This window comes from Manis javanica, chromosome 8 (genome assembly GCF_040802235.1).
Source record: "Manis javanica isolate MJ-LG chromosome 8, MJ_LKY, whole genome shotgun sequence".
Lineage (NCBI taxonomy): Eukaryota > Metazoa > Chordata > Mammalia > Pholidota > Manidae > Manis > Manis javanica.
In genome coordinates this window covers 82,646,182-82,668,158 of record NC_133163.1, presented here as the reverse complement: position 1 = coordinate 82,668,158, position 21,977 = coordinate 82,646,182, and the positions used below count along the sequence as shown (strand labels likewise).

General features: G+C 37.4%; 1 protein-coding gene and 1 pseudogene across 1 annotated transcript; both read right to left on the bottom strand.

Moving 5' to 3' along the window:
* Positions 1–832: 832 nt before the first annotated feature.
* Positions 833–1,731, bottom strand: LOC108385237 (olfactory receptor 4K15-like; annotated as a pseudogene).
* Positions 1,732–20,707: 18,976 nt separating this feature from the next.
* On the bottom strand, positions 20,708–21,727 carry LOC108403565 (olfactory receptor 4K15-like). Its single transcript, XM_037015835.2, has one exon. The coding sequence runs from the start codon at positions 21,680–21,682 to the stop codon at positions 20,708–20,710; it is 975 nt and encodes a 324-aa protein (XP_036871730.2). The 5' UTR covers positions 21,683–21,727.
* Positions 21,728–21,977: the final 250 nt, after the last annotated feature.

The following is a 21,977-nucleotide window of genomic DNA, read 5'->3' as shown; positions in this document are numbered from 1 at the left end:
TCTGGAAGGTCCTTTCTTTTCCTAGAAGTTCTTTGAATCTCCAACTCTAACCTTTGTAACTCATCAAAATATCCCCAAATGTGTTCTTTGGGATTTTCAGCATTTGCAGTAAAAGATATGCTATAGGGGAACAATCATCTGGCAAGGTAACAAGCAAAGCAAGCTTATGCAATTTATTCTCTATGCGTTTTTCTATCTGGGTGAAGGAGGATGGGTCTGAGGTTGCCGTGCTCAAGAACAGTGAGTTCACTGTCTGCTGGCCCGGAACTTGTGGTTCCTCAGTTCCTGGATTATTTAATGGCACATCTCGATTCACTGAAGCAGGGGAAGTGCTGCAGACTGTTATGCCAAATATCAATAATACAAGGCACATTCCGGCCCCCATGCACAATACACCTGAACCGGAAAGCATGCTTCTGAGATATCTTTTTATGAGCATCTGCCAGGGACCTCCAGGAGATCTAGCCGCTCTTGGCGTGAACCTCGGGACTGGCAGCCATTCAAGCTCTTTGAATTCCATGCTGCACAGACTCCACTGGAGTTGCTGTGGCACAAGACAAGGATGCCCATCTTGCCACTGTTAGAATTTTGTGCCATTCACTTCAAAGTGTCTATTTTAAAATGAGTTTAGAGTATAGAAATTAAGGGAGAAAGGAAGTCAAAAGACAACAAAAAGGACAGAGAAGAAGATTAAAATTGCTAAAATTCATGCCCCCTGGTCAAAATGATTTACTTTATCATCACAGTGATTCCATTTGCAACTGGCTAGAGACATGTCTACAGTGGTAACAGTCATGCTAAGTTTACTCCATTTTCAGAAAAGGAGAATTTCTTATGATACAGAAATCCTGCCGACTTCAAATACTGAGTTCAGTTTTGACATAGCTGCCTTCAGTTCTTTGTTTCTTAGAGTGTAGATGACTGGGTTTAAAATGGAATTCAGATGGTATAGTACATGCCAAGGACTTTGTCAACTGAATAACTGCTGAAGGGCAGCACATATATGAAGATACATGCTCCAAAGCATAACATGACCCCAGTGATATGATCAGTCAATCAGTGGGGCTTTGCCATGTTATCAGAGGAGGAATTCCTAACTGTGATAGGTATCATAGGAGACAAACAAGAGGAGAAAGGAACTCTAGAAAGAAAGCCATTGTTTGCATCAATCAATAGGCTGACAATATTAGTCTCTATGAAGGCCAGCTTGGTCACTAGAGGGAGGTCACAGAAAAAACTGTGTACCTGATTAGGGCCACAAAAAGGCAAGTTAACAGTAAATGCCAACTGGCTAGTAGTATGGACGAAGCCCACAAACTTGGAGATGAGGACAAGAAATAATAAATACACAGCAGCTCATGACTGTCATGTAGTGGCGAGGTTTGCATATAGCAAGATACTGGTCATAAGCCATGTGAAAAGGTGAACAAAGAAAATCTGGACCAAAGAGGCTTAAAAAAAATAGTCTTGTAGCACAACCAACAAGTCTGCAATCATTTTTGGGGTAGCAAAACAGGCATCACATATATCTATAAAAGAGAGGTTTGCAAACAGAAAATGCATAGGGGTATGGAGGTGGGAATCTGAGGTCACAGTGAGGATAATGAGAAAGTTTCCCAGCACTGTTGGTTGGTAGAACAGAGAAAATATGACAAACAAGAAAGGTTGGAGCTCCTGGTAATTGGAGAGTCCCAGTAACACAATTGCAACAGCTAAGAGTGTTTGTCTCATTTGTTGACTTTGGAAGGAACTTCTCTTCAGTTACCTGAATAGAAGAGAAACAGATCAATCAGTTAGCTGAGCATGGGTTTGACTTTCTAATATCACATAATTTGCTAGGGATTCTAATTTCTATTTATATTCATGTGTCTGAGCTTTCATGCATTAATAAAAATTATATGGACAATGTAACAATACTAATAATGAAGAAGAGTGGGAAGAGGTGTTAAGATGTTCAACCAATTGGTATATCCAGTTACATGCATTAGGGTATGTAATCAACTAACTTATTTACATATGAAATTGAGTATCTGAAATGTTTTCTTTGCCATTACAGAATTTCACTCTAAGAATCTATGGAGACAATATTTATATATTATCTTCTATAGTAAATGATGAAAATTTTCTTCTGAACAGCTAACTCAGGAAGATAATTTCACTAACAATAGTAACCAAATGTTATGCACAAAAGAGAGTGTGGCATATGAAGCTATTTAAATAAAGTTCAGAAATAGGCTAAGCTCATCTATAGTATTAAGAAAGATCCACTAGTGGTTATCCAGGAGAGTAGGGACAGGAAAGGGCTTTCAAAGTTCCAGTGCTGTTCTGTTTATTCTTGGGGTTGATAGTGGCAGGGAAGTGTTCTTGGTATGGAATCTTACAAAGATATGTGATTTCCTTCTGTGCACTTCTGTGCATATGTTACATATTTATATAAGTTATAACAGGAGAGGAAGAGACAACATTACATGTGTGAGAGAGCTCAGGTGAGGATTTAGAGGAATTATCACTTTGAGTGATTAGATAATATCCCTTCTCTATCCAGTTACAAATAATATAAACTAAAATACAAAATAGTGGCAAAACTGAAAGGTCCAGAGTTTTTTGGAACTCCTAGAGCTGTGATTCTGCACTTCATGGAGTTCTTTTATATGAAGGAAACCAGTACATTAGTTCCTTGCAGTTATTCCCTGGAGATTATTAAATAGTTCTTTAAACTCAACCTTTAGATTTAATAACCATAAAAATGTTAAGGAATTATGACTGATACTTTATTTGATTTGGTGGAGGGGTAATTCAATATATACTTTATAAATAAAGGTATTCATAGTAAGGAATTCAGACCATGAAAAAAATGTTATTTTTTTCTACTGAGTTATTCTATATTCTCTTTTACCAGAACTGTTTTCCTTTTATCTTTACTTTTACAAGCTATCTTGAACTTAGAAAAGTTGTATGGTGAATAAGAAAAATAAAAGGTGAAATACAAAGGAGCATCTGCTTTTGAAGACGTTATCTACATCTAAATCAATTCTTGGGAGAACAGTGTCTTTTGTTTTAAGTGATTTCAAATCATCAACAATTTTTTTGGTATCATTAATCTACAATTACATGAAGGACATTATGTTTACTAGGCTCCCCCCTTCACCAAGTCCAACCCACATCCCCGTTCACAGTCACTGTCCTTCAACATAGTAAGATGCAGTAAAATCACTACTTGTCTTCTCTGTGTTGTACAGCCCTCCTCATGCCCCCCAACACTATACATGCTAATCGTAATGCCCCCTTTCTTTTCTTCCTGCCCTTATCCCTCCCTTCCCACCCATCCTCCCCAGTCCCTTTCCCTTTGGTAACTATTAGTCCATTCTTGGGTTCTGTGCTTCTGCTGCTGTTTTGTTCCTTCAGTTTTCTTTTGTTCTTATACTCCACATATGAGTGAAATCATTTGGTACTTGTCTTTCTCCACCTGGCTTATTTCACTGAGCATAATACACTCTAGCTCCAACCATATTGTTGTGAATGGTAGGATTTGCTTTTTTCTTATGGCTAATATTCCATTGTGTATATGTACCACATCTTCATTCATCTACTGATGGACATTTAGGTTGCTTCTATATCTTGGCTGTGGTAAATAGTGCAGCAATAAACATAGGGATGAATCTGTCTTTTCCAAACTGGAGTGCTGAATTTATAGGGTAAATTCCTAGAAGTGGAATTCCTGGATCAAATGGTATTTCTATTTTGAGCATTTTGAGGAACCTCCATACTGCTTTCCACAATGGTTGAACTAATTTACATTCCCACCAGTAGTGTAGGAGGGTTCCCCTTTCTCCACAACCTTGAAAACATTTGTTGTTGTTTGTCTTTTGGACGGTAGCCATCCTTACTGGTGTGAGGTGATATCTCATTGTGGTTTTAATTTGCATTTCTCTGATGACAAGCGATGTGGAGCATCTTTTCATGTGTCTGTTGGCCATCTGAATTTCTTCTTTAGAGAAATGTCTATTCAGCTCCTCTGCCCATTTTTTAATTGGATTATTTGCTTTTTCTTTGTTGAGGTGTGTGAGCTCTTTATATATTTTGCATGTCAATCCTTTATCGGATCTGTCATTTTCGAATATATTCTCCCATACTTCAGGATACCTTTTTGTTCATTGATGGTGTCCTTTGCTGTACAGAAGTTTTTCAGCTTGATATAGTCCCATTTGTTCATTTTTGCATTTGTTTCCCTTGCCCGTGGAGATATGTTCAAGAAGAGGTCACTCATGTTTATGTCTAAGAGATTTTTGCCTATTTTTTTTTCTAAGAGTTTTATGGTTTCATGACTTACATTCAAGTCCACTTCGAATTTACTTTTTGTGTATGGGGTTAGACAGTGATCCATTTTCATTCTCTTACATGTAGCTGTCCAGTTTTGCCAGCACCATCTGTTGAAGACACTGTCATTTCTCCATTGTATGTCCATGACCCCTATATCGAATATTAGTTGACCACATATATTTGGGTTAATGTTTGGAGTCTCTATTCTGTTCCATTGGTCTGTGGCTCTGTTCTTGTGCCAGTACCAAATTGTCTTGATTATGTGGCTTTGTAGTAGAGCTTGAAGTTGGGGAGTGAGATCCCCCCCACTTTATTCTTCCTTCTTAGGATTGCTTTAGCTATTCAGGGTCTTTGGTGTTTCCATATGAATTTTGAACTATTTGTTCCAGTTCATTGAAGAAAGCTGTTGGTAATTTGATAGGGATTGCATCGAATCTGTATGTTGCTTTGGGCAGGATGGCCATTTTGACTATATTAATTCTTCCTAACATAGAGCATGGGATGAGTTTCCATTTGTTAGGGACCTCTTTAATTTCTCTTAAGAGTGTCTTATAGTTTTCAGGGTATAGGTCTTTCACTTCCTTGGTTAGGTTTATTCCTAGGTATTTTATTCTTTTTGATGCTATTGTGAATGTAATTGTCTTCCTGATTTCTCTTTCTATTAGTTTATTGTTAGTGTATAGGAAAGCCACAGATTTCTGTGTGTTACTTTTGTATCCTGCAACTTTGCTGAAATCCGATTTTAGCTCTAGTAGATTTGGAGTGGAGTCTTTAGGGTTTTTTTATGGACAATATCATGTCATCTGCAAATAGTGACAGTTTCACTTCTTCTTTACCAATCTGGATTCCTTGTATTTCTTTGTTTTGTCTAATTGCCGTGGCTAGAACTTCCAGTACTATGTTGAATAACAGTGGGGATAGTGGGCTTCCCTGTCTTGTTCCCGATCACAGAGGGAAAGCTTTCAGCTTCTCGCTGTTCAGTATGATGCTAGCTGTGGGTTTATCATATATGGCCTTTATTATGTTGAGGTACCTGCCCTCTATACCCATTTTGTTGAGAGTTTTTATCATGAATGGATGTTGAATTTTATCAAATGCTTTTTCAGGATCTATGGAGATGATCATGTGGTTTTTGTCTTTCTTTTTGTTGATGTGGTGGATGATGTTGATGGATTTTCGAATGTTGTATCATCCTTGCATCCCTGGGATCAATCCCACTTGGTCATGGTGTATGATCCTTTTGATGTATTTTTGATTAGGTTTTGTTGAGCATTTTTGCATCTACGTGTTCATCAGGGATATTGGTCTGTAGTTTTGTTTTTTGGTGGGGTCATTGCCTGGTTTCAGTATTAGGGTGATGTTGGCCTCATAGAATGAGTTTGGGAGTATTCACTCCTCTTCTATTTTTTGGAAAACTTTAAGGAGAATGGGTACTATGTCTTCTCTGTATGTCTGATAAAATTCCGAGGTAAATCCATCTGGCCCGGGATTTTGTTCTCTGGTAGTTTTTTGATTATCGCTTCAATTTCGTTGCTGATAATTGGTCTGTTTAGATTTTCTGTTTCTTCCTCGGTCAGTCTTGGAAGGTTGTATTTTTCTAGGAAGTTATCCATTTCTCCTACGTTTCCCAGCTTGTTAGCATATAGATTTTCATAGTACTCTCTAATAATTCTTTGTATTTCTGTGGGGTCCGTCGTGATTTTTCCTTTCTTGTTTCTGATACTGTTGATTTGTGTTGACTCTCTTTTCCTCTTAATAAGTCTGGCTAGAGGCTTATCTATTTTGTTTATTTTCTGGAAGAACCAGCTCTTGGTTTCATTAATTTTTGCTATTGTTTTATTCTTCTCAATTTTATTTATTTCTTCTCTGATCTTTATTATGTCCCTTCTTCTGCTGACCTTAGGCCTCATTTGTTCTTCTTTTTCCAATTTTGATAATTGTGACATTAGACCATTCATTTGGGATTGTTCTTCCATTTTTAAATATGCCTGGATTGCTATATACTTTCCTCTTAAGAGTGCTTTTGCTGTGTCCCAAGGTAGTTGGGGCTTTGTGTTGTTGTTGTCATTTGTTTTCATATATTGCTGGATCTCTAGTTTGATTTGGTCATTGATCCATTGATTATTTAGGAGCGTGTTGTTAAGCCTCCATGTGTTTGTGAGCCTTTTTGCTTTGTTTGTACAATTTATTTCTAGTTTTATGCCTTTGTGGTCTGAAAAGTTTGTTGGTAGGATTTCAGTCTTTTGGAATTTACTGAGAGTCTTTTTGTGGCCTAGTGTGTGGTCTATTCTTCAGAATGTTCCATGTGCACTTGAGAAGAATGTGTATCCTCTTGCTTTTGGATGTAGAGTTCTGTAGATGTCTATTGGGTCCATCTGTTCTATTGTGTTGTTTAGTGCCTCTGTGTCCTTACTTATTTTCTGTCTTGTGGATCTGACTTTGGAGTGAGTGGTGTGTTGGAGTGTCCCAGAATGAATGCATTGTACTCTATTTCCTCCTTTAATTCTGTTAGTATTTCTTTCACATATGTTGGTGCTCCTGTATTGGGTGCTCCTGTATTTATAATGGTTACATCCTCTTGTTGGGCTGAGTTCTTTATTATTATGTAATGTCCTTCTTTGTCTTTTGTTATGTCCTTTATTTTGAAGTCTATTTTGTCTGACACTAGTATTGCAACACCTGCGTTTTTCTCTCTGTTGTATGCCTGAAATATCTTTTTCCATCCCTTGACTTTAAGTCTGTACATGTCTTTGGGTTTGAGGTGAGTCTCTTGTAAGCAGCATATAGATGGGTCTTGCTTTTTTATCCATTCTATTACTCTGTGTCTTTTTATTGGTGCATTCAGTCCATTGACATTTAGGGTGATTATCGAAAGGTATGTACTTATTGCCATTGCAGGCTTACGTTTGTGGTTACCAAAGATTCTAGGTTAGCTTCTTTACTATCTTACTGTCTAACTTAATTCGTTTATTGAGCTATTATAAACACAGTGTGATGATTCTTTATTTCCCTCCCTTCTTATTCCCCCTCCTCCCTTCTTCATATGTTGGGTGTTTTGTTCTGTGCTCTTTTTAGGAGTGCTCCCATCTAGAGCAGTCCCTGTAAGATGCCCTGCAGAAGTGGGTTGTGGGAGGCAAATTCCCTCAACTTGCTTGTCTGAGAATTGTTTAATCCTTCCTTCATATTTAAATGATAATCATGCTGAGTACAGTAATCTTGGTTCGAGGCCCTTCTGTTTCACTGCATTAAGTATATCATGCCATTCTCTTCTGGCCTGTAGGGTTTCTGTTGAGAACTCTGATGACAGCCTGATGGATTTTCCTTTGTAGGTGACCTTTTTTTTTCTCTCTGGCTGCCTTTAATACTTTTTCCTTGTCTTTGATCTTTGCCATTTTAATTATTATGTGTCTTAGTGTTGCCCTCCTTGTATCCCTTGTCATGGGAGTTCTGTGTACCTCTGTGGTCTGAGAGGCCATTTCCTCCCCTAGTTTGGGGAGGTTTTCAGCAATTATTTCCTGAAAGACACTTTCTATTCCTTTTTCTCTCTCTTCTTCTTCTGGTATCCCTATAATGCGGATTTTGTTCTGTTTCAATTGGTCATTCAGTTCACTTAAAATTCTTTCATTCCTGGAGATCCTTTTATCTCTCTCTGCTTCATCTTCTCTGTGTTCCTGTTCTCTGTTTTCTAGTCCATTAATGGTCTTTTGCATCTTGTCCATTCTGTTTTGAAGTCCTTCCAGAGATTGTTTTATTTCTGTATTCCCCCTCCTTAGTTCTTGCATATTTCTCTGCAAGTCCATCAGCATGGTTATGACTTTTGTTTTGAATTCTTTTTCAGGAAGGTCATTAAATCTATCTCCCAGGGTTCCTTTTCAGGGGAAGATGTAGAAGATGTCGAAGCTGTCTGGGTTAGCCTTGTCTGGATCAGATTTTTTTGCCTTTTCATGTTGATAGGTGCAGTGGTGAGCTATTGGCTTTCTGTCATCTGGGAGAGCTAAAGCTTTCCACTTGCTTCTGGCCTCTTTACTGGGACAACTGCGACCCCTAGTGGCTTGTGTTGGGCAATTGCGTGTAGACTGGGTCTCTGTATCTTGCTCGGCGGTTTGGAGGAAGCTCCCTTGCTGTGGGCACGGCCAGCCTCAGGCTGCTGCTCTGCTATGGGGGGCCCCAGAGGAGTAATGGACGGGAGGCTGTTTGGCTGTTTACCTCTGTGAGGGGTCTCAGAGCTGTTGACCAGGGGTTTAGTGTGCCTGGAGTTCCCTGGAATTTCCAGCTGCTGGACTGTGACCCAGGATGCTTCCGTCCAGCTGTGGCATCCCTGTCCCTTTAAGCCTTTCAAAAAGTACTTGCTTTTCTTTGTCACAGGGGCACCAGCTTCAGGACCCGCTCACAGGTCTTGCTGTCTTGTTTCCCTAGTTTCCAGCACTCCACACATGCACTGTGTCTGTGCTCTGGTGTGAATGGCTAGGGCTGGGTGTTTAGCAGTCCTGGGCTCCCTCTCCCTCCCCGCTCCTACTCCTCTCCTCCCGCTGGAAGCTGGGGTGAGGGGCCTCGGGTCCCGCCGGGCTGCAGCTTGTATCTTACCCCTTTCACTAGGCACTGGGTTCTCGCAGGTGTGGATGTAGTCTGGCTGTTGTCCTGTGTCTTCTGGTCTCTCTTTTAGAATTAGTTGTATTTTTTGTATTTTTCAAAAATATATATGTTTTTGGGAGGAGATTCCCACTGTCCTACTCACGCCGCCATCTTGGCTCCACCTCTAAATCATCTGCAATTTTTGATGGTAATGTTTTCTTGGATCATAATTGAAAATTTCCAATTGTCTTCCTGTAGCAGTGAAATGGATAATTAATATATTCCTGATGACAGTAGTGACATGGGATTAGAATGATGGAGAAAGAGTCAGTAGAAGTAATTCTATATATCTGAAAGTCATACTTTTTTAACTAGTAAAGTTGCAGACTCCCAATAGAGATCCCAACTTATATGTTGATCTTAGATGTATTGACTTCTTTTTACTTTTCAGTTCATTTAAAATTTAACCTGTTACTTGAATATACATGGTTATCAATGCTGTATCTTCTGAAAATACCAAGAACTCCTCCTTCCCTATAGTAATTTTACTATTATTTTCTCTGATTGTAGTAGCAGAGATTCCACTATAATAAATATCATTTTGAGCAACATTTATTGACTGCTAGTTATACTAGTCACTGTGTTAGGTAATGAAGTAGGATGGATGATATGATCCCTAATTTTGAAACATTATTTATTATTTAGGCATTTCTAGAGAAAACATGTCAGCTAATACTATAATTCAACAGGCACTATTAGTTTTTTTCTTAATCTGTAGAAACATGGCATTGTATTTCTGATATATGTCCATGTAGTCTACAGTAGTCACATAACCAGAGTTTGCAGGAACATGGAAGCCTTGGATCCCCAACAAAGCATCACAGTGGGAGAGGTAAAGTCTGCATTAGGGAAAGCAGAAGTAGCAGCTGGAGGAATAACTGTGTTCTATAGATGAGAACAGTGGCAGGTGTGATCTAGGAATTTTTTTAAAGGCTAGAGTAGGTGGTTTTTGGAGGCATGGAGATCAACTCTAAAGAATTTTGAAAAAAAGTGTTCATGAGAGGAGAAGCAGTAAAAGTGTTCAATGGGAAGTCTTAAGAATGTTTCATTTGAAGAGAGACAAAGATGGTGGAGTGAGAAGTAATGCAGAAACCTCCTCCCAAAACCACATATAACATGAATATACAGCAAATAAAGCTAATTCTGAAAGAAGGATCTGAAGAATGCTACAGACTACCTACATCTGGGGAAAAGAGAATACCTCACATAACAGGGTAAAGTAGCAACGCCATGATCCAGTGGGATCCAAGCCCTCCCCCTATCGCAACTCACAGGCGAGAGGAAAAGAAATGGAACGGGAATGGAGTAGAAGCCCAGGACTGCTAAATACTCACTCCTGAAAATCTGTTTCAGGAGCACAAACCCATATTACATGGTCTTCCAGAGATTAGAGAGGTTGAAACAAACACAAAGACAGATTAGACTACTCAGAGAGACTGAGATTCCACCTGCTTGTAGAGAACAAGTACTCACAATTGGCTGCTCCAGACAAAAGAAAAGTGGGCATTTTGAGAGAGTTCCCAACAGCTAGAGTGGTGCTAAAGGAGCAAGGATTATACACAGTTTGCTGCTCAGGAGAAAGGACAGGTAGACAAAATCATCCCAGTACACTCAACCCAGCAGGTTGGGGACTTTCAGGAGCATCAGATGTTCCATCCTCCTGGTTGGCAATGCAGTGTTGAGGCCCCCCACCATGACAATGCAGCTTGCCACTCCTTTCTCCTGCAGGCAGCAGTCTGCACACTAGCTGCCCCTAGGTGCCAGGCCAGTAGGAGGGCAGCCCCACCAATGACAGCTGCACAGGCATAACACACAGGCTCCACCCTATGCACTCAGCCCACTGGACCTGGTAGTGGAGGCAGAAACTGAAGTGGGGAAGCAGGAAAGAGCTCTTTCCTCCTGGCAGGCACCAGAGCATCATGCCTGCAACCTCTGCCATTGTTCCATGTGCTGGGAAGCTCCAGAGAATAGAGCTTCCAGGCACTAGAGTGTGCCATCTACACAAAGTTATTATTCCATCAGAATCATTAGAAATATGAAACCACAAAGGAATTTAGCCCAAACAAAATTACTATAAAAAATGCCAGAAAGAGGGTACAGAGAAAATTAAATTACCAATCTTCTTGATAAAGACTTCAAAATAAAAATCATAAACATGCTCACAGAGCTACAGAAAAATTTTCAAGACCTCATGGAGGACTTCAAGAAAGAGAGAGAAACTTTGAAAAGTACAATTTCCAAAATGAAACATATAATGGAGGGATTTAAAAGCAGATTAGATGAGGTAGAACAGAAGGCAAATGAAGTAGAAATTAGAGAACAGGGAAACAAAGAAGCTTAGGGACAGAGAGAAAAACAGAGCTCTAGGAATGAAAGAATAATAAGAGAACTCTGTGACCAATCCAAATGGAACAATATTCACATTATAGTGGTGCCAGAAGAAGACAGAGAAAAATGAATAGAAAGTCTCTTTGAAGAAATAATTGCTGAAAACTTCCTCAGTCTAGAGAAGGAAATAGTCTCAGGTCATGGAAATGAAGAGTTCTCTCAACACAAGGGACCTAGGAAGATAATACCCAGGCATATAAAAATTAAAATGGCAAAGATCAACAACAAGGACAAAGTATTAAAAGTAGCCAAGAGCGAAAATGTCACAAAGGAAAGTCCATCAGTCTATCATCAGATTTCTCAGCAGAAAACTTACAGGCCAGAAAAGACTGGCATGATATTTTTAATGCAATGAATCAGAAGAGCCTCCAACCAAGAATACTCCACACAGCAAGAATATCATTTAAATTTGAAGCAGGGATCAAAGAATATCCAGTTAAGTGAAAGTTGAGGGAATGTATCTCCCACAAATTGTCTTGACAGTGTATTTCAAAGGGACTGCTATAGATAGAAGTGCTCCAAAGGCTGAATAGGAGTCACCGGAGACAATAAAACTACAGTAATTGAAGTAGACCAATTAATTAGTAAGCAAATGCAAAATTAAATCAACTACCCACAAAGTCAAACAAGAGATATATAGAGTACAAAATATAATACCTAATATATAAAGAATGGAGGAGGAAAAAAGAACCTTTAGGTTGTGCTTGTAATAGCATACTAAGTTAATTAAATTAGACTGTTAGATAATAAAGAAGATGCCCTTGAAACTTTGGTAACTATGAATCTAAAGCAAACAATGACAATAAGTACATATCTATCAGTAATCACCCTAAATGTGAATGAACTGAATGCACCAATCCAAAGGTATAGAGTCATGGAATGGATAAGAAAACAAGACCCATCTATATGCTCTCTGCAAGAGACTCACTTCAAACCCAAACACATACACAGACGAAAAGTGAAGGGATGGAAAAAGATGTTTCATGCAAATAATAGGGAGAAAAAGCAGGAGTTGCAGTGTTTGTGTCAGACAAAATGGATTTCAAAACAAAGAAAGTAACAGACAAAGGAGATTACATAATGATAAAGGGGTCAGTCCAGCAAGAGGATAGTCCATCATAAATAACTATACACCCAATATGGGAGCACCAAATTATGTGAAAAAAATGCAGTATTAAAGGGGGCAATAGAGTGTAATACATTCATTTTTAGAAGACTTCAACACATCACTCACTCCAAAGGACAGATCAACCAGACAGAAAATAAGTAAGGAGACAGAGGCACTGAACAACACATTAGAACAGATGGGCCTAACAAACATCTACAGAACAATCTACCTGAAAGCAGCAGGATACACAATATTTTCTAGCACACATGGAACATTTTTGAGAATAGATCTCATGTTAGACCACAAAAATGCCTCAGTAAATTCAGAAGGATTAAAACGGTGCCACCTAGTTTCTCAGACCACAAAGGTATGAAACTGGAAATAAATTATGCAAGAAAACAAAAAGCCCACAAAGACATGGAGGCTTAACAACATGCACCTACATACTCAATGGATAAATGACCAAATAAAAACAGATATCAAGCAACACCCCAAAATCTGTGGGATGCTGTGAAGGCATATATAGCAATACAAGCTTTCCTCAAGAAAGAAGAACAATCCCAAATGAACAGTCTAAACTCACAATTAATGAAACTAGAAAAAGAAGAACAAATGAGGCCCAAAGTCAGTAGAATGGGGGACATAATAAAGATCAAATAAAATTGAAAAGAATAAAATAATAGAAAGAATCAATGAAACCAGGAGCTAGTTCTTTGAGAAAATAAAATAGATAAACCCATACCTACACATTTCATGAAAAAAAGAGAGTCTACACACATAAAGATAATCAGAAATTAGAAAAGAAATCACTACAGACACCACAGAATTACAAAAATTACTAGAGAATGCTGTGGAAAATTATATGCTAACAAATTGGATAACCTAGAAAAATGATTAGCTTTTAAGAAAAATAGAACCTTCCAATGCTGACCCAGGAAGAAACAGAAAAATCTGAATAGACCAATTATCAGCAATAAAATTGAATTGGTAAATAAAAATATGCCTAAGAATGAAATCCCTGGACCAGAGGGCTTCACTGCTGAGGTTTATCGACATTCAGAGAAGACTTAATACCCATTCTTCTTAAAATTTTCTGAAAAGTAGAAGAGGAGGGAATACTTCCAAACTTATTCTATGAGGCCAACATCACTCTAATATCAAAACTAGCCAAAGACAGCACAAAAAGAAAATTACAGACCAATATCCCTGATGAACATAGATGCAAAGATACTAAACAAAATATTAGCAAGCCAAATTCAAAAATACATAAAAAAGATCATCCGTCATGATCAAATAGTATTTATTCCAGGGATGCAAGGATGGTACAATATTGGAAAATCCATCATCGTCATACACCACAGCAACAAAAAGAAGGACAAAAAGCACATGATCATCTCCATAGATGCTGAAAAAGCATTCGACAAAATTGAACATCCATTCGTGATAAAAACTCTCAACAAAATGGGTATAGAGGCCAAGTCCTGAATATAATAAAGGCCATGTATGACAAATCCATAACCAACATCATACTGAACAGCAAAAAGATGAAAGCTTTTCCTCTAAGATTAGGAACAAGACAATGATACCCACTCTCCTCTTTTTTATTCAGCATAGTACTGGAGGTTCCAGCCATGGCAATCAGACAACACAAAAAAATAAAAGACATCCAAATTGGTAAGGAACAAGTTAAACTGTCCCTGTTTGCAGATGACATGATTTTGTACATAAAACACCCCAAAGAATCCACCCTGAATCTACTAGAATATGTGAATTTAGGAAAGTTGCAGGACACAAAATCCATACACAGAAATCTGTTGCATTCCTATACACTAATGATGAGCCAGCAGAAAGAGAAATCAGGAAAAAAATTCCATTTAAAATCGCATCAAAAAAGAATAAAATACCTAAGAATTTACTTAACTGAGGAGGTTAAAGACCTATAGACTGAAAACTATAAGACACTCATGAGAGAAATTATGAAGACACCAATAAATGGAAATACATCCCACACTCATGGATAGGAATAATTAATATTATGAAAATGACCATTCTGCCTAAAGCAACCTACAGATTCAATGCAATCCCTATCAAAATACCAACAGCATTCTTCAACAAACTAGAACAAATAGATCTAAAACCGATATGGAACCACAAAAGAAACCGAATAACCAAAGCAATACTGAGAAGGAAGAATAAAGCTGGGGCATTACACTCGCCAATTTCAAGCTCTACTACAAAGCTACAGTAATCAACACAATCTGGTACTCACATAAGAACAAACCAATGCAATAGAATAGAGAGCCCAGATATATTCTCACATATATACAATAAAGAGCCATGAATATACAATGGGGAAATGACAACCTCTTCACCTAGTGAAATATAAACATGAGCAACTTTTTCCTGAACACAGCTACTTGTGCAAGGGAAACAAAAGTAAAAATGAACAAATGAGACTTCTTCATACTAAAAACTTCTGTACAGCAAAGGACACCATCAGGAGAACAAAAAGGCAGCCTATAGTATGGGAGAATATATTCATAAACAACATATATGATAAGGGGTTAACATCCAAAACACATAAAGACCTCACATGCCTTGACACCCAAAAAGCAAATAACCCAATTAAAAAATGGTCGGAGAATCTGAACAGACACTTCTCCAAGGCATGGTTTGCCTTTTCCTGATATGCCAGTTTTTCCTACTGTCCATTAAAATGCAATGACAAGGAACTGCCAGGTCCTGTTGCAATTCAGAAGTTATTCAATTTTCCCCTGCTACCTATCTGAAGAACACTAGCATCTTTATCTTTCACTAAAATTTTTCTCATCCCACACGGAAACCCCAGTCTCAGGTCCCATCAACCACTTTTCATTTCTTGTGTTTGCTTCATCTAGACATCATACAATGGAATCATACGGTATGTGGCCTTTGTAATTGCCTTCTTTCATTAGTGTAATGTTTATAGCATTCATATATATTGCAGCATGTATCAGTATTTCATTCTTTTTTATGGAAGAATTATATTCTATTGTATGAACATATCACATTTTGTTTGGCCATTCAACCGCTGATAGACATTTGAGTTGTTTCCATTTTGTGGCTATTATGAAAACGCTTCTGTGACTAGTGATAAACAAGTTTTTATGTGAATATGTTTTCACTTCCCTAGGATATATCTCTGGGAGTAGAATTTCTGGGTCCTATGTTAACTCTAAATTTAACATTTTGTGAAAGTGTCAGACTGTTTTCCAAAGAGACTTCACCGTTTGTCTATCACATTGGCAGTGTATGTAATGTGGATTCCAATTATCTGCATATCCTCATCAACATTTATTATTTTCTGGGTTTTTTTTTTTTGGCTTTAGCCATCCTATCAGGTATGAAGTGATATCTTCTTTTGGTTTTCATTAGCATTTTGTCTAATGACTAATGATGTTGATCATCTTGTCTTGTGTCTGTTTTGTTTGTTGGAAATTGGGTTGTCTTTTTCTTTTTGAATTGTTAAAGATGTTAGTGTATTTTGTATATAAATCCCTTAGCATGTTGGATATATAATTTGCAACTATTTCCTCCCCACCTGTAGTCTGTATTTTTACTTTCTTGAATATGTCCTTTGAGGCTTTTTCATTCATCCACTTCTTTCTTTTGTCACTTGTGCTTTTGATGTAAGAAACCATTGACTAATCCAAGGTCACAAAAATGACTCTTCTGGGTATTTATATTATTATTTTTCAATGCAGGTGATTTTTTTCCAAACTTTTGACATCATTGGTCACTTTAATAAGAATTTATTAAGACAAGTGTTCATATGCAAGTTCCAAATAACTACTTTGAAATAAAAGCTCCCCAAAAACTTTGTGACATATTCCAGTGTGTCCCACAGTTTACAGTGCCATATGAATCACTGAGTAGTCATTTATTTCTTGTTTTACTGTTTTGGTTTTCTTGAACAGATTGTCTCTGTCACCTTTTCAAGAAGAACTAATTTGATTATTCCTTGAGATTGCCAAATGTTGATCTAATCTTCTTAAAAGTAAATTGTTCACCAAAGTTTTATCAAATAATACTTCTCAGAGACATATGAAGCATTGATTCAGGACAGGAATGCAGAATGAGAAATAGGTTGCTGAGGAAGTTGAGAAAAATAGGAAAATTGTGGAATATGGAATAAAAGGAATGATATAGCTTATAGAATTATTAAAATGAGTGTAATAATATATACAAATGTGCTGTTCTTTAAACTTAAAGAAAATTAGATATATAGTAAAAGGCTAGTGTATCTAAGCTATTGGCAATATTTAAAAGCTTCTGTTCAGTATTTTCTTTCCTCTTCTATAATATGGATTATTTTCACACTTTCATATATAAATTGTGAAATCATATTTTACAGAATTGATATAATTGGCCATTCTTTCTTTTTTAATATTAATATTAGTTAAAAGTTTACAAAATTTTTGCCATATAATAGTGCAATTAAAACGTTACAATAGAAGCATTCTTTTTTATTGTGATTGTTGCTTCCAAATGATATGCTGGTTAGTGTGTAAGAGAAAGAAATTAAAGCAGCTGGTCTGTTATCCATTCAACTCCTTAACCAGGAGGATGTCCCGTGGTAAAAAGGGTCGATGGATTCCCTGATGTAGACTTACTTCCAAACAGCAAGTTGTATGCATTATGTATGTTCAAATTTTTTATGCGAGTCACACCCCAATAAAGTGTTTTTTGTTTTTAATGGAAAGGAAAATGGATTGGGTGTACTTAACGTATTGAAAAGAGTATGTAACCTTTTTAGGCTGTAACTCTGTGCTAGCAGTATGCATATTTCTTATTCCACACTGCTTCTTTGCATCATCACAGCCATTTGCAGTTTCACTGAAGTCAGAGAGATGCAGTAACCTTCTTAAGGCAATACTGCAAAACTACTGAGTGGTTGATTGGAGATTGCAACCAGGAACTGAATCTGGAAATAGGTTTTTAAATATGATATAATATTGCCCCTTCCCCCAATTCCTTGGAATTAAGAATTTATTTTAAAATGTTACAGAAAATATCATATAATAGATATAAAAAAGATATAAATTGCAGAGGTAAAAGATATAAATTTTTTTTACCTAAATTCCATTAGTTTTGAATATAGGACTAGCAATTTACAGCAACAATATCGTAAGTAAGAATAAACAGGCTTCATTATTCATTATTAAGAGGAGTCCCTTAATGTTATCAGCTGTTATGTGAAAAGAAAGCAAAGTTGTCTCTTGAACAACAGACCTTTTCCCTCCTGTGTCCTGTCTATGCAAAGGCTTTGGGGTCCATATTTCTCTTCTCTCCTTGGCTGCCATGTCAGTATTCACCATTTCCTCTGTTTTTCTGTTTTATGGTTTATGACCCTAATGCCTTCTTATATGATATAATATAACAAAATACAATGTAACCTGATGTGAAATGACACAGTATACTCTTTATTTAGTTAAAACAAGGTAAATGTTGATTTAGTACACAATTTCAGAGGTTCCATAGTCCCTTCCTAGGGAAAAATAAAACCCATATTGAGCAAGTTATAAATTCGTAGAGTGGTTAAGAAAAATAAAACTTTGTTGCATATCCTCTATGGTCCTTCTCTTGATAAAAAAGAAATTCTGTCCACAAAAGAACAGGTAAGACCATTTGCAACATCATGGATGGAGCTAGAGGGTATTATGCTCAGTGAAATAAGTCAGGCGGAGAAAGACAAGTACCAAATGATTTCACTTATATGTGGAGTGTAAGAACAAAAGAAAACTGAAGGAACAAAACAGCAGCAGAAGCACAGAACCCAAGAATGGACTAATAGTTACCAAAGGGAAAGGAACTGGGGAGGACGGGTGGGAAGGGAGGGATAAAGGTGGGAAAAAAAGAAAGGGGGCATTACAATTAGCATGTATAGTGTGGGTGGGGGCATGGGTAGGGCTTTGCAACACAGAGAAGACAAGTAGTGATTTTACAGCATCTTACTATGTTGATGGACAGTGACTGTGAACGGGGATGTGTGGGGGACTTGGTGAAGGGGGGAGCCTAGTAAACATAATGTCCTTCATGTAATTGTAGATTAATGATACCAAAATAAAATTAAGAAAAAAAAGAACAGGTAGGACTATACGGAAATAGTTTCTTGTTTCTTTAGACTCATGTTACAAAATGCAGAGGCAGAATAAGACAGTAGATAAGAGACTAGGCTTGGCAACCTGAACACAGATTCTGGCTCTGTCACCACATGCTGTGTGATCATTGGCAAGTTGTTTTCTCTCTCTGTGCTTCAACCTCCTGCTTTGTAGAAATGGAGATAATCATACTATCTCATTTTGGAAGGATGAAATGTGTTAGTGTATATAAAGGACTTAAATCAATGTCTGATGCATATTTGGTTCTACATAAGCTCTGTTACAATTGCTGTCATCAAAATAAAATCAGACCTACAGAAAATTAAAAACCAGCGCTAAAAATTATTCTCAGTATTCACAATAGTCATGACAATCTCCTTTACTTTGTATGTTCTTAATACCTGCTTCATCTTGTATCTATGCACATTCCTTTATCTTGTATCCAGCACTTTACTTTCTTAGCTATCACCTGAATGTACAGTAATACCTTGTATCTGTTGGCCTGTGCTCTTGTATGACTGACTTTGCAAGAAACTGGAGTGCCCTCTTTAGTCTAAGTCCTCAATTTCTAAGATTTTTCCATATTATGAGTTGGAAAGGGAATGAGAGCATAATCACATTTTCTGCACAGATCACCACCTACTCCGTACTAAGCAGCAGTACTTTTTAAAAAGCAGCAGTACTTTTTAAAAGTGTGCCTATGTCGGCCAAAAAAAACCCCAAAAATAAAGCACACCACCAACCTGCACATAAATCCACTTGCCAGTTCTAACCATATAAACCTACTCAATATCCTTATCCTTTCTTACCTTATTTTTATAATGTATAAAATGAAGAGAACAAGTATCTCAAAGAGGTGGCTTAAAGATGTTTTAGAAGGAGATGTAAAATTCTTACTACATTTCCTATTGCATAGTATCAAGTTGTAAATAATATTAGTAGAACAATGATGAATCAATTATCTTTTACATAGAACAGCACAAAGATAATGTAGAATTCTGGGAGTTGTGTGTTGTTTTAAATAGTCTGAGTACATGAATATTCTTAGAAATTCATGTATGTTTGTTTTCATTTTAATTTTGTTATGTCCATAGTAAATTGGTTCCCTCTGGCTTAGAAATGAAGGCTTATTTTTCTTTCAGTCGTAACAATTATGGAATCCCTTTCAAAGACTCTAAAGAGTGGATTCTAGAAAACAGTCAGATAAAAGTATAACACATTGTGAAACCAGAATATGGAATAAAATCCTTAAATACAATAAAAAAGGAAAAGCCTAAAATGACATATAGGAGGGAATCCTAGGAAATCTTGTTCTCCTAAGTGATCCTACTTGGGTAAGTTAATGATTAACCCATAAGCCATCAAATAGGGTTCTGTCATTTTCTGGGCCTCCATTATGCATTGTTAAGATAAAACATTCACTGACTAAAAAGTCCGTATACACAAATGATAATTCTTACCAGGTATTAATATAGAAAACTACCTTATTTGAGGAGACAGGAATCATGAACACCTAAGGGGAGAATGAGTGTTTTATACTAAGATTTGGGCTCCTGTCATCATGACAAGTGGAGAAATAATAACTCATGTCTGAATTCCTGAGATTATTTTATCAGTATTGAACAGAAATTAACCAAATACAAAACACACTGGTTAATAAACTTTTTCAGTGAGTTGTATTCCATGAATAATATGTATTAAGCAGCCACAATGAAGAAGGATTTGTGAAAGTTGAATATAAATACCTTCTTGTTGGGGAGCCGTGCCTTCAGAGACTTGTCTTCATGTACTTCATGCCTATTGTAACTCCAAAATTGGGATTTAAGCCGTATAATTCTGAGAGAGAGAGGTGCAATTTATTTATGACATAATTAAAAGCCATTTCTTGGTGACTTCAAACTTTGTATCTTAAAAAATTTTTAATAGAAAAAAGAGGAAAAGGATACAAGGAATGTAGAGAATTTGAAAGTTAGTAAGGATCATCCTATGATATTTTTGTTGTCAACCGTTTTTCTTTCATTTAACCCTCCCCACTGGTTAAAATGAGTTGCTTTAACTTCACAGTGATTCCATTTGTAACTGGCTACAGACTTGGGTACAGTGGTAACAGTCATGTTGTTTACTTTGTTTCCAAGAAAAGAGCATTTCTTATGATTGCAGAAACTTGTGCTGGCTTCAGATAGTGACTCCTCAGCTTTGCCATAGCTGCCTTCATTTCCTTGTTCCTTAGAGTGTAGATAACTGGGTTCAAAATGGGAGTAAATGTGGTGTAGAACACAGCAAGGACTTTGTCGACTGAATAACCGCTGAAGGGCCACACATATATGAATATGCATGGTCCAAAGAACAGCATGACCACAGTGATATGAGCAGTCAATGTGGAGCGGGCCTTTGCCATGCTAGCAGAAGAGCGATTCCTAAGTGTGATAAGTATCACAGTATAGGAGACAACCAAGAAGAGAAAGGAACTCATAGAAAGAAAGCCACTGTTTGCAACAATTAGTAGACTGACAATGTATGTGTCTATGCAGGCCAGCTTGGTCACTAGAGGGAGGTCACAGAAAAAACTGTCTACCTGATTAGGGCCACAAAAAGGCAAGTTAACAGTAAATGCCAACTGGCTGATAGTATGGATAAAGCCGACAGACCATGGGATGAGGACCAGTGTAATACACACACGCCAGCTCATAACTCTCATGTAGTGGAGAGGTTTGCGTATAGCAACATAGCGGTCATAAGCCATGGATACAAGGAGCACCATTTCACTGCCACCAAAGAGGTGAATACAGAAAATCTGGGCCATGCAGGCTTCAAAAGAAATAGTCTTGTGCTCAACTAACAAGTCTGCAATCATTTTTGGGGTAGCAAAAGAGGCAAAACATATATCTGTAAAAGAGAGGTTTGCAAGCAAAAAATACATGGGGGTATGGAGGTGGGAATCTGAGGTCACAGTGAGGATAATGAGAAAGTTTCCCAGCAGTGTTGCTAAGTAGAGCAGAGAAAATATGACAAAGAAGAAAGGTTGGAGCTCCTTGGAACTAGAGAGTCCCAGCAACACAAATTCCGTCACCTGAGAGTGATTTGTCTCATTCATTGACTTTGAAAGAAACTTAACTTCATTTACCTGAAGAGGAGAGAAACAGAGAACAATCAGTTAACTGAGTTTGGAGTCAGTTTCCCAAGTCTGCCTCAGCTTTAGGAATCCTGGTTTCTACTGAAATGTATTGGTTAGATTTTCATTCATGCCTAAATAGAGAAGGTACTCTGGTAATCAAGACAAGACAGACAGAAACAGAATGGGGTATTGAACTGTAAGTCTTCTAGATAAGGGAGTTGGTGATAGGGAGGTTGGTGGAGAGAATTTCATTCAGTTGGTTCATTTAGTTACT